At 37.8% G+C, this 14788-nt stretch overlaps 1 protein-coding gene across 1 annotated transcript in view; it reads right to left on the reverse strand.

Moving 5' to 3' along the window:
* LOC132543937 (uncharacterized) overlaps nucleotides 1-9412 on the reverse strand; it is a 29933-nt gene extending 20521 nt beyond the window's left edge. Inside the window, exon 1 of the mRNA XM_060207491.1 lies at nucleotides 9206-9412. Coding sequence (XP_060063474.1) covers nucleotides 9206-9385 — 180 coding nt within the window. The 5' untranslated portion in view covers nucleotides 9386-9412. The remainder of the gene's footprint in view (nucleotides 1-9205) is intronic.
* Between the last annotated feature and the right edge of the window lie 5376 nt (nucleotides 9413-14788).

Raw genomic sequence — 14788 nt, forward strand, 5'->3', positions numbered from 1 at the left:
TGTTTTATCCGTGTATAACACTGATAATGATATCCCTTAACATTTAGAATCTAAGTATACTGTAGGAGTCGTAATTCTATTTAACTGGTCCAGGTGTGTAAGTCAGTGGATGGGACAAAATATCAGGGGCATTTGCCAACTGGTCAAACATGAAAATTTAGGTTCATGTCCTTCAGTCTTGGGACCAGTTCCAGAGAATCAGAAAGTATACCCAGAGTTGTAACAATTTATCTTATTCAAATGAAACATCTATACCAATGTATGTATGAATGATCTTTATACTGGTAAACGCGTGTTGACATCAGTTCATTGGCAACAATACAGAATGATTTATTTGGAAGCAGAAATAAAGTTCCCGAGAAGTTACTTTTGGTACGTATAGACAGAATACTGAGGTAGCCATCGAGGGAGAGTTCGGATTATCATTCAGGTGAAAATTAAATTGATCCTAGTTCAAGTTACTGCCACAAATTTTCAATCTATTTATTTATTTTATCAATGCCACGATACACAAGTATAATAGTAGAGCTGTTTTGAACATTTAAACAAAATAAGTGTCTCATAGAAAGCACTTAGTTAAAACTGCTTCTGTCAGAATTTATCAGAAAACATAATTTTAAATATATTAAACAGTAAATAATTTCTTGGAACTTGAACTTTTCAAGTGGAGTGTAAGAAGGCTAGGTTAGATTTCTAAATTCACACAAGACTCCTAGAAGGACAAAATCTGAGGATGGAGTTTTATCCGTTATTCGGTTAACGTCATTTGCTACCAACTCCGTAAAAGACAAGATGATCTTGACATTTCAGCTGCAGTCTCAATATAAATCAACATCACTGTGTGTAACGTTGCGCCATATTATACAGTGAGATCATTGCTCAGACCGGTTGTAAATCCGTGATATCTGCTGGCATCCCTGTATTTTATATAAACGTGACTTACGGGTTAAGAAACATATAAAGCATATTTATGTACTGTGACATGACATATATATTTGAAAACAGTGATTAAATAAAGACATTAATTAAATAATTTCTTCTCGGAACTATTTTGTTGTCATGTCGTCGATGCGATCCGAGTGGAGCCACCTACTGCTTCGGGTATGATATAGCTTCCCGTTTTTCTAACGATATGTGATTTTCTTTGCGCTGTTTTATTAAAATATGCTGTCGATTTTTATATTTTTTATTTCCTATGTGTACACTGAAGTGTGTTAGTAAATGGTGTAGTGACTAACGTAAATACACTTTGACGCACGTGCAGAAAATTAACAGCAATCAGTAATTATTAACTTAATAAGTATTTTTATATACAGTTCTTTAGCCTACACAATCCAACACGTACGAGATAGTTTTGTTGCTGTATCATGGCAAATTGACAGAAATTCTCTCTCAATGTACACATTGGTAATAGATTAATCACCAATCTGGCATACCGAGGTCCGACGTGACCTTACGTCGTGTTAGCTGGGAACAGGATCAGCAGTAAAACAGGAGCTAGGGTTGGGAAATCAAGGTACCGCATATATAGTAGGATGAAAACGATATCGGAGAAATATGAAAGACTGTGCCCACGAGGAGAACGATGGGCAGTAGACTGAATTGTAAAATTGAAATATATTTTATGCATGTCAACTCTCCGATGTGTATTACACGAGGAATGAACAAAACTCACTCTGAACATGAATCGTCACCTGGATGTGTGTGGGGGTGGGGTGTTTGGGAGGGGGATAAGACGGTGTAAGATGGTTATTTATCAGTTCTTTACAGTCACATACCAGACAAGACACTACTATAAAACGGAGACACATTATTAGAGATCTGCATCTGCATTACCCTGTGAAAAATTTTTTCCTCAGATTTACCACCATCCTAGATATTACAGGGGTTTCAATTACTTTCGCTCTCTGCACCCCTGGAACTCGTCATGGCAAAATTGAAGGTTACATGTGCGACACATTATGACCATGACGAAAAGACTAATTTGATCCTTTGATGAACATCAAACGAATCTCGAGGTCGCATTACGGTATATTATTATGGCTTTGAAATTGGGTATCGCTCCTTTGTAATCGTCAAACGGAACGTATTAGCCTGTGATTGGTCCGTTATTTTCTCCTGGAACCAATCAAATTACTTCGCATGTGCCTTCAATGATGTGTTCGGGGGTGCAGAGAATACTCCTTGAGTATCATTCACCACAAAAATCAGCAACCGCTTAAACATGTGACATTAAATGGTTACTCTGACGTCATAGTGACAGGAGCATTATTCTCGCTTTTATCATCTGGTGTACGTACATGTTTAATGAATACTAAATAAACACTAATTGAAATATAAGGTATTTGAACATTCGTTTGTTGTCTGTCCAAATAAAGAGAAAATATAAGTTTGGCTGCTGCAGGAGGGGGCGTATATTACACCTGTCCTTGGACCTTCACTTTGTGCGCATTTACACATACCTGTCCATTTTTTTACAAGGAGGTCAAGGCCACCATTAATCACCTGCCCTCCTTGATGATTACGTTAACGACCATTAAGAGCGACAGGTCAACATTACTGACGAGGCCTGGCGCTGTTTTTTATCGCTCCATTCAATTATCTTTTAAAAGGGCTTACCACAAGGACATTAACAGACACCAGGCGGAAAGAAAAAAATCCTTTTTAACTTTGAAATTAATGTGTAAGTATATAAGATTTACACTTGGTGTAAAGATGCAACATTGCATGTGTGTAAATTGCCTTTGTTGTCGATCAAATACTATTCAACCAAGATTTTAAGTATTGATTTTCGACAATTAACATGGTTCTTATTTGATAAAACCTCATCAAAGGAAAGGGAACTTTTTTCTTAACGTGTAGAGCTTCAGTGAACAAAAGGTTATACTGCGTAATCAATAAACTTACGTGAATGGAGAGTTTGTAAGTTGTTATTTCGTGGCAGGTTTTGTAATCTCCATTCGGAGCTGAGTTATAATTGTAAGTTGACTATGAAATGATTTATTACAAAACTTTTGCTTCAAATCTCTTTACAGAACGAGGAAGATAAGTAAACTGAAATTCTAAAGGGAATACACTTCGGACATATTGTCTTGAAAAGGAACCTAACATTTCTGTATTTAGCCAAAAGTTTGTACACCTTGGTGTAGAGGACATATAATGTTCTAGATCATTCCGTGTATTTCTATTATAAGGAAAACGAAGGCAACAGATGTTAAACTTCTACTATACAAACTTCTTTAGGCCGTAGGCTCTGCTTGCTGGAAATAATCTGATGATTATCTGCTTCAACTTTGAATGGAGTTATGTCCCTTTGATGAGCAATGTTATTTAGCACACGCTGAAAACCTTATTTTATTACGATATAAAATGAAAATTGCATAATTTTTTCAAGTTTATTCAAACCATTACATTACATTTCACATATGTTGTTAATAAAATCTTGAAAGACAATATTTAACGGAAGTTAGGAATTATAAAGTTGGTGATTTGAAAAAGTTCTTCTTTTGTATAACTCCAAAAGGGACGTAGACTCTACAACTTTACATAAGTAGGTGTGAGCGTTAATAACATGAATGTAGCATCCTAAGCTGTTATACCTCTGAATTCGCTCTAAATACAGAAAGCATACTATGTGTGTTTTATATATGCTTTCATACTCGGACACATTTTATGGATTTTTTTCACGAGTTTATTTATAAGTTATTATCCTCAGTAGACAGTTTTTGATTATCCACTTGGTAAAAATCAATAACATGAGAAAAGTGTTTAATTAAGGTAGTAAGAACGGAAAATATCACCTATGATAAAAACAATAGGACTTGCCTGATTTCAATTTTAGTTCTATCGTAGGGCTTTCGACTGATCCAAGTCTGAACAAAATCAAACAGTATTCCCATACTTGTAATGAGCAGTGACGAGAATATTATCACGTTATTACTATGAAGTTGCGCTTTTCGTCTTATTAATGATAATTTACATCAAATATAATGATAAGGATATAGATAAATTCACATTTCATTTAAAGAAATGAAGTATTACATAATGGTAACTGTATACCACAAAATGATAAATTCTCATTACACAATGACAGATGTATGATATAAAATGACAAATGAACATCACACATGACAAATTCATTTTATCTTATGTCAAATGCACGTCATTTAATTAAAAGTTAAAAATTCACGTGAAGTAATGATAAATTTACATCACATACCGATTAATACACACAGCGTTAAAACAAATTAATATCACATAATGATACAAACAAGTCGTGTTATATGGCAGATCTGATGTTCCATACATACAAGTGGATCAAAGTGATGGTGATTTGAACTGCACCTAGGCATGTTACTTTTGGAATGTTTAATACATCTAGTAGGACAAAGTATTTTTGTTCTATATACATTACACAACACAATGTAAATACCGACCAGCTGTCGTCTTATTGAGTTAATCAGAATGTGATGAGAGATGAATTATTTCCCGTTAAAGATCGGTATTTAAATCAACTTAGTATGTCATAATTAAGCCTCTTTCTTCTTCGTTTAAACTCCATCAACGGTTTTTCTATAATTTGTTTCAAAGAGTTAGAGTTGTATTTTAAAATTTGTCCGATACATTAAATGACATTAAATGTAAATTAGTTGCCGGTGACCGCGTCGTCTGGCCCAAGCTCAGCTGATTCTTATGTCAATATTGATATACCAGTTGTATTTAACCATGATAAATAACCCGGTACCTTTTTTAACGCTATATATCAGCATTCTGTTGTTGTAGGATATGCATCATGTCATCTCGTATGTAGATGCGCTTAGAGATGAATCTGTTCCTCACACACATACAAAACGTTTAGAATTATAACGCCAAGTAACCAGCATTATAACCATGATCATATCAAAGCTTGTTATGAATGAAAAATCTGTTTAAAAACAACAAAGGTTAAACCTCAGATTTTTCCGTCTAAAACACTTTCGCCATGTTTCGTTCATCTTCTTTTGTAGGAAAAAAAGTCTGAGCACGACTACAAAGATAGATGTGAATACACAATGTATTTATTTCAACATGTTGACGAACATGTTTTGAGTATGTAAGTATCCTACCCTTACCTCACATATAAACATGCCCTTTTAACATCACGTTTATGCTAATGGAAAACCACAACCCGGAGTTAACTTATATAGCAATAAACCCAAAACGCCAAGTTTATTTCCAATTAGAAACTAAATTTGAAAAACGTAGTCTGTGTAGTATGATGTACCCTGTACGTTCTGTTGTATGATACACCCTGTACGTTCTGTAGTATGATACACCCTGTACGTTCTGCAGTATGATACACCCTGTACGTTCTGTAGTATGATACACCCTGTACGTTCTGTAGTATGATGTACCCTGTAAGTCTGTAGTATGATATACCCTGTACGTTCTTTAGTATGATACACCCTGTACGTTCTGTAGTATGATGTACCCTGTAAGTCTGTAGTATGATATACGCTGTACGTTCTGTAGTATGATACACCCTGTGCGTTCTGTAGTGTGATATACCCTGTACGTTCTGTAGTATGATACACCCTGTACGTTCTGCAGTATGATACACCCTGTACGTTCTGTAGTATGATACACCCTGTACGTTCTGTAGTATGATGTACCCTGTAAGTCTGTAGTATGATATACTCTGTACGTTCTTTAGTATGATACACCCTGTACGTTCTGTAGTATGATGTACCCTGTAAGTCTGTAGTATGATATACGCTGTACGTTCTGTAGTATGATACACCCTGTGCGTTCTGTAGTGTGATATACCCTGTACGTTCTGTAGTATGATACACCCTGTACGTTCTGAAGTATGATACACCCTGTACGTTCTGTAGTATGATACACCCTGTACGTTGTGTAGTATGATATACCCTGTACGTTGTGTAGTATGATACACCTTGTGCGTTCAGTAGTATGATATATCTGTACGTTGTGTAGTATGATACACCCTGTACGTTCTGTAGTATGATATACCCTGTACGTTCTGTAGTATGATACACCCTGTACGTTCTGTAGTATGATATATCTGTACGTTCTGTAGTATGATACACCCTGTACGTTCTGTAGTATGATATACCCTGTACGTTCTGCAGTATGATACACCTTGTACGTTCTGTAGTATGATACACCCTGTACGTTCTGTAGTATGATACACCCTGTACGTTCTGTAGTATGATACACCCTGTACGTTCTGTAGTATGATGTACCCTGTAAGTCTGTAGTATGATATACCCTGTACGTTCTGTAGTGTGATACACCCTGTACGTTCTGTAGTATGATACACCCTGTACGTTCTGTAGTATGATACACCCTGTACGTTCTGTAGTATGATGTACCCTGTAAGTCTGTAGTATGATATACCCTGTACGTTCTGTAGTATGATACACCCTGTACGTTCTTTAGTATGATACACCCTGTACGTTCTGTAGTATGATGTACTCTGTACGTTCTGCAGTATGATACACCTTGTACGTTCTGTAGTATGATACACCCTGTACGTTCTTTAGTATGATATACCCTGTATGTTCTGTAGTATGATGTACCCTGTACGTTGTGTAGTGTGATATACCCTATACGTTCTGTAGTATGATACACCCTGTACGTTCTGTAGTATGATGTACCCTGTACGTTCTGTACGTTCTGTAGTATGATATACACCGTACGTTCTGTAGTATGATATACACTGTACGTTCTTTAGTATGATCTACCCTGTACGTTCTGTAGTATGATATACCCTGTACGTTCTGTAGTGTTATATACCCTGTACGTTCTGTAGTATGATACACCCAGTACGTTCTGTACGTTCTGTATTATGATATACCCTGTACGTTCTGTAGTATGATACACCCTGTACGTTCTGTAGTATGATACACCCTGTACGTTCTGTAGTATGATACACCCTGTACGTTCTGTAGTATGATACACCCTGTACGTTCTGTAGTATGATGCACCCTGTACGTTCTGTAGTATGATACACCCTGTGCGTTCTGTAGTATGATGTACACTGTATGTTCTGTAGTATGATACACCCTGTACGTTTTGTAGTATGATATACACTGTACGTTCTGTAGTATGATACACTTTGTACGTTCTGTAGAATGATACACCCTGTACGTTGTGTAGTATGATATATCTGTACGTTCTGTAGGATGATCTGCACTGTACGTTCTGTAGTTTGATCTGCCCTGTACGTTATGTAGTATGATGTACCCTGTAAGTCTGTAGTATGATATACCCTGTACGTTCTGTAGTATGATACACCCTGTACGTTCTGTAGTATGATATACCCTGTACGTTCTGTAGTATGATACACCCTGTACGTTCTGTAGTATGATATACCCTGTACGTTCTGTAGTGTGATATACCCTGTACGTTCTGTAGTATGATACACCCTGTACGTTCTATAGTGTGATATACCCTGTACGTTGTGTAGTATGATACACCCTGTACGTTGTGTAGTATGATACACCCTGTACGTTCTGTAGCATGATATACCCTGTACGTTCTGTAGTATGATACACCCTGTACGTTCTGTAGTATGATACACCCTGTACGTTCTGTAGTATGATATACGTTATGTAGTATGATACACCCTGTACGTTCTGTAGTATGATATATCTGTACGTTCTGTAGGATTATCTGCCCTGTACGTTCTGTAGTATGATCTGCCCTGTACGTTATGTAGTATGATACACCCTGTACATTCTGTGGTATGATATACCCTGTGCGTTCTGTGGTATGATACACCCTGTTCGTTCTGTAGTATGTTACACCCTGTACGTTCTGTAGTATGATACACCCTGTACGTTCTTTAGTATGAAACACCCTGTGCGTTCTGTAGTATGATGTACTCTGTAAGTCTGTAGTATGATATACCCTGTACGTTCTGTAGTATGATACACCCTGTACGTTCTGTAGTATGATACACCCTGTACGTTCTTTAGGATGATCTGCCCTGTACGTTCTTTAGTATGATCTGCCCTGTGCGTTAGGTAGTATGATACACCCTGTACATTCTGTGGTATGATACACCCTGTACTTTCTGTAGTATGATACACCCTGTGCGTTCTGTGGTATGATACACTCTGTACGTTCTGTAGTATGATACACCCTGTACGTTCTGTAGTATGATACACCCTGTACGTTCTGTAGTATGATACACCCTGTACGTTCTGTAGTATGATGTACACTGTACGTTCTGTAGTGTGATACACCCTGTACGTTCTGTAGTATGATACACCCTGTACGTTCTGAAGTATGATACACCCTGTACGTTCTGTAGTATGATACACCCTGTACTTTCTGTGGTATGATACACCCTGTACGTTGTGTAGTATGATACACCCTGTACGTTCTGTAGTATGATACACCCTGTACGTTCTGTAGTATGATGTACACTGTACGTTCTGTAGTATGATACACCCTGTACGTTATTTAGTATGATATACCCTGTATGTTCTGTAGTATGATGTACCCTGTATGTTCTGTAGTATGATACACCCTGTATGTTCTGTGGTATGATACACCCTGTATGTTCTGTAGTAACTCTGTATGTTTTGTAGAAAGATATTTCATGCACGTTCTATATTATAGTTTTTTACGAATGTTGTACTTTGTACGTTCTTTTGTACGATTTCCCTGTAATATGATTCTCCTTGACGTTTTTGGTGTGATGTGGCCTCTATGTTTTACGATTCTACGTTCTTGTATTATGTTATCACAATACTCCAAATGCTAATTTATATAGGGAAATCCGGTCATGATTGTTATCGTCTTGAAACTTAGTAAATCTAAGCAAAATGCACGTTTTCCTATTTTCGAGGAAGGCATTGATAACTTTCTAAAAAAAAAAATCAAACTCTGAAATCTTTCAAACGTTAATTTGTATTGCTATATCACCTCGATAAGACATATTAAAGGGTAAGCCAACGAGCTGGAGATTACAAGTGACTGAATGTTAGCTTTATTTTCTGTTTACAATTTGTGTCACTGTATGCTGACTGATCAGGAACGAGTACTGTATTTATTATTTATTCATAATATATTACAGGTTTTAAATAGGTAAAACAAAACCCTTTTATTTACATTACATACTGCCCCCTCCAACCACCACCTCACTCTACTCTTATCACGTGACATAAGTAAATACGGATGTTTGATAACTTACCAATTCCTGCATGTTTGAGGCGTGCACCTCCCGTCTCAGCTCGTTGTGATAGTTAATAAGCATAGCGCGGTCAGCATGGGTCAATTTGACAGTCCGGCCAGTTCCTCTCAATCCCTCACAAGTACCCCAAAGGGTTACTAAGGCTACGATCACCAGTATTAAATGCATATTACAATGCATATAAACGTGTATGCACGAACTTCACTTTGAAAACGGAATTGCCTTACAGACAACACTTGTGAATCTGTTCCCTGAGGTCGACCGCACAGCGGTACGAAATTCTACTTATTTTCCCGCGCTGGACCAAGCACACATTTGGACGCTGAGTAATTAATTCATAACTGATTGACTATTGATAAATAGAACGTTGTATCACAGTAATAGTGTTAATCCAGGTAACATAGCTTTCGGTGTACAGGTATGTCGAACAGGTAAGTGGTACAGGTGAGCTATACACAGGTAACAGACAGATACACAAACTATAGAGTTGATCCCAACGATAACCTGACTTGGCTAGCAGCTATGAGTGCGGGCCAATGTTATAAACTCCACGACGGACCAATGGTGAAATATCCACTCATGCACTTGTTTCAGTGTAGGTATATATACTTTAGTTGTGACCCGTTGCTATTTTGACGTGCAAGCTGGTGAGAGTATGGTCGTGCATCTGTCCACAGCTGTTTGATTGGTCCAAACAGAGGTGACCTCTAGTGGCTGTCATTTGCCTGCAAATATAGTCATTTACGTAACTTGCTTGAAAGTTAGCGGTGTCAAAAATGCGAATATCTTCGACGCTGCAGCAACATCACATTTGTGTCTGGGTATACATTTGGAAATCATGCTAATGTTTTCCACCCTGACAACAGGAAAATTGTCTATGGGACGTTTAACTCTCCCAGAAACGATTACAAACGCTTACGTCTAGAGTCTGTACTGTAGGCAAACTATAGAAATTCAAACGTTGTATAGTTTAAACATTGTCTAGTCTAAATATTGTCTAGTCTGAACATTGTCTGGTCTGAATATTGTTTAGCACGAACATTGTATAGTCTGAACATTGTCTAGTCTGAACATTGTTTAGCATGAACATTGTATAGTCTGGACATTGTCTAGTATGAATATTGTCTAGTCTGAACATTGTCTGGTCTGAATATTGATTAGTCTGAACATTGTCTAGTCTGAACATTGTTTAGCATGAACATTGTATGATATAAAAACTTGGTATAATCTGAACACTGTATAAAACATTTGAAGTCGACAAAGTCTTTATTGTGAACGTTGTGTGGTCTGAACTTAGTTTTAGCCTGAACATTGTATAGACGGAACATTTCATTGTCTGAACGTTGTAAGTTTGAACATTGTTTAGTTTGAACTTCGTATAATCTGAAAGTTGTTAAGTCTTAACTTTGTACAATCTGAACATAATATAGTATAAAGATTTCAAAATCTGAACATTTTGTAATCTGAATATAGTTAAGTTTGAATTCCCTATAGTCTGAATATTTTATTGTCTGCACATTTTACTTTTTTCTACTTTAAACTTTCTAGGTATATATATAAAAAAAAGTCCGAAATCATATATATTGAATATTGTGTGGTCTGTCAATTGAATAGCGTGTTTAGCGCTAAAACTCTGATGACGCATGAAGTGCATGAAAGTCTGATAGCGTCCGTAGCGCCTGAAAGTCTTATAGCGCCCGTAGCGCCAGATAGTCTGATAGCGTTCGTAGCGCCTGACAGTCTGATAGCGCCTGATAGTCTGATAGCGTCCGTAGAGCCTAACAGTCTGATAGCGTCCGTAGCGCCAGACAGTCTGATGGCGCTTGTAGCATCTGACAGTCTGATAACGTCCGTAGCGCCTGGTAGTCTGATAGCGTCCGTAGCGCCTGACAGTCTGATAGCGTCCGTAGCGCCTAACAGTCTGATAGCGTCCGTAGCGCCAGAGAGTCTGTTGGCGCTTATAGCACCTGACAGTCTGATAGCGTCCGTAGCGCCTGATAGTCTGATAGCGCTTGTAGCACCTGACAGTCTGATAGCGTCCGTAGCGCCTGATAGTCTGATAACGTCCGTAGCGCCTGACAGTCTGATAGCGTCCGTAGCGCCTGACAGTCTGATAGCGTCCGTAGCGCCTGATAGTCTGATAGCGCTTGTAGCACCTGACAGTCTGATAGCGTCCGTAACGCCTGACAGTCTGATAGTGCCTGACAGTCTGATAGCGTCCGTAGCGCCTAACAGTCTGATAGCGTCCGTAGCGCCAGACAGTCTGTTGGCGCTTGTAGCACCTGACAGTCTGACAGCGTCCGTAGCGCCTGATAGTCTGGTAGCGCTTGTAGCACCTGACAGTCTGATAGCGTCCGTAGCGCCTGACAGTCTGATAGCGTCCATAGCGCCTGATGATCTGAAAGCGTCCGTAGCGCCTAATATAGTCTGATAACGTCCGTAGCGCCTGATAGTCTGATAACGTCCGTAGCGCCTGAAAGTCATATAGTATTTGTAGCGTAAGGAATGTATTAAATTGTTTGGTCTATCACATATATTGTACATATCATTTCAACCGGTGGACCAGTTGGAATTACTTTCTCAATGTTATGCCTCGCCAATAGTTGGAGTGATGGTCTGAGATTTTGCACGTGCACATTCATAACGCGCGTTACCTGTAGGAATCATTCAGGCGACACAGGAAGTGGCAGACAGACGTTAAAATTATTATTCTGTTTTTTTTTTTTTTGTTTTTTTTTTAATAAAATGTGTGGATTTAATAATAATATCCTCTTAAAATAGTTTACGGGAAATAATATTCAGTATTTGATCAGTTAATCAATGGTTATGCAGTTTTTTTTGCAGGTATATATATAATATATAAGCATTTTTGTCCATTAAGCGTAGTTTTGTTTGAAAATGATTTGTTTTATTTAATATATCAATCGGAGTGAAATGTATTTTATGTATTTGTTGTTTATCCGACAGGATAATTGAATAGAGAAATATTATATCAATATTAAAATTTTCAGGAATTCTAAGTTTCGTATTGGTGGAGAAATACAGTTTAAGAATCGTGTACACGTCATCATTTAGATAAATTTATGCTAGTGTTTAATAGTCTCAGATCTGGAAAGTGACTTCTGAGCGGAGAACTACTTGGGTCGTTGTCTTTTCGTATTATCTTAAACAATTTCTCTTCCTTAACACTGCCTCAATTTGGCTTTACAGTCGAGAGTTCTAGGAAGTGAGAAAGGCTCAGAGTCCTGTTCGTGTCCATGACCTTCCTTAGTCGTACAATTGTACTTCCTTTTCCCTGCCTATTGCTGAAACGTTTTATGTGATACACACGGTCTGGTCAGCCACTCTTACCGTTCGTAGACTGCGCAGGGAATCCCGCGAGACATAGATATACACGTTATTGGAACTTTTTTTATACATCTGACAAGGATTACACCGTTATGCAAAGTTTCTTAATTGATGAATATCACTTGAAAGAACTCTGGAAGTTTAGGAAAATTTCGTTGACTGGAGGTTTGTCTTAACTTCAACATTCAGCTTCCGGTGCCTCGCTGACATGTAGGGAACGCTCCAAACAAAGGATGCATGAATATTTAAAATTCATCCGACTACCTGGAAATATCTGGGGCTTTAACGATGACGTAATTTTTACGTGGGTGGAGTGTCAGAGCATTGTATTTAGTTGTTGTGGTAACTTAAACAGGAGAGTGTACCTTTTTTGAAGTTGTTTGGCCTAAGATATCATTTGTTGATGAGCAGAAACTCTATACCCAAAAAACAACACCAGATTACAACAAAGACGTGTCTTGTGTCATGAATACTGCAGTGGGAAATTATGAAATTCGACCTAATAAAGACGAAAAATTTTTTTATTTTTATTGCCTAGATGACGGGCAATTATGTTTACGTTTAAAGGTGAAGAAAGAACCATAAATATTATAGATGATATCAGAATTTTGACGCAAATTGTCATCAAATATATATATATGAACGTGAATCATAATCTTGAAATGGAATTCAAAATCTCGGTAAACGTTGTTTTAACAGATGTTAAAAATTCTGTCTTTACAACACATAATAATAACATCACATTGCACCTTGTCTTCGGATGATAATGCGTATCTTGTGACAACGTATCTATACATGAATCTTGTCGATAAAGAGTGGCTTATGTAATTTTGATTGTCCACATAAGATATCAGATTGTAGAAGGTTAACACCGTTGTGTATTTTATATAGGACATTGAGATACCTTGATTTATACATGCTGGTTATATACAACATTACTAGTCATGCTATTTAGAAGTCAGACCACTTGTCAGTCTGTGACGTCATCTTCAAACCGTCTCCTATAGGTACTCATAGTTTAAGAGAAACAACACTCAAAAAAAGTTTATCGTGTTTTACAAATGATGATACCGAATATGGATCAAAATGTAAGAGACTGGGTGGATTTCACATTCGGATAATACAAATCCATAGAATTTAAAATAGAACAGACATCAAATGACTGTCTTAAAGCATTGCGTGAATACCTGGGACTAAAACGAAGTACATCAATGTATACTCGTATATTTGCATGTCATTAGAAAGCTAACGTAGGAGTTATTTGATATGTCTCTGTAGTATTTCTGGTATAAGGATCCGAACTCTTGTCAGTTAATCTACCTGTAAATAACATACACATTTCCACGGACTATTATACCTACCTCCACACTTAACATGCAAGAAAAGACAGATGGTTTCCCTTATAAAGTTATATATATTGTTTAGATTTCTTTCGAACATCATATAATTGGATCCCTTATAATAGAAAATTTTCGTTCCACATGTACATAGAAAATACATGATCAGTGGCTTAAAATATAAACCGTATTTCGTCTTTCTGTCCCGATGTAGAAGCTAGTCGTCGACAGCTAAAAGCGCGATGGCTAGAACTCATTGGTGGTCAACGCCGTTCAATCGCGATAGCTAGAACTCATTGGTGGTCAACGCCGTTCAATCGCGATAGCTAGAACTTATTAGTGGTCAACGCCGTTCAATCGCAACAACTAGAACTCATTGGTAGTCAACGCCGTTCAATCGCAACAGCTAGGACTCATTGGTGGTCAACGCCGTTCAATCGCAACAACTAGAAATCATTGGTGGCCAACGCCGTTCAATCGCAACAACTAGAAATCATTGGTGGTCAACGCCGTCCAATCGCAATAGCTAGAACGCATCAGTGGTCAACGCCGTTCAATCGCAATAGCTAGAACACATTGTTTGCCAATGCTGTTCAATCGCAATAGCTAGAACACATTGGTGCCCAATCCCGTTCAAACACAACAGATAAGATACGTGTGTTGTCTTCCCCCTTCAGTCGCGACAGCTGAGAAACACTGATTGCCAACGTCGTTCATGCGCGGCAGATAAAGTATTGGTTGTCAACGTCGTTTACGCTTAATATCTAAGAGACAACACCGTGATGGGTACCGATCGTTGTGGACACAGTTCACACATGGTAACGACAATGCTATGAAGGCGTGAAAATAGCTAATATGTAGATAGCAGTCCAATAGTAAGCTTCACGTAATAGGTACA

Source organism: Ylistrum balloti, unplaced genomic scaffold, assembly GCF_031769215.1.
Source record: "Ylistrum balloti isolate Yb309-2 unplaced genomic scaffold, AGI_CSIRO_Ybal_v1 Utg369772, whole genome shotgun sequence".
NCBI lineage: Eukaryota > Metazoa > Mollusca > Bivalvia > Pectinida > Pectinidae > Ylistrum > Ylistrum balloti.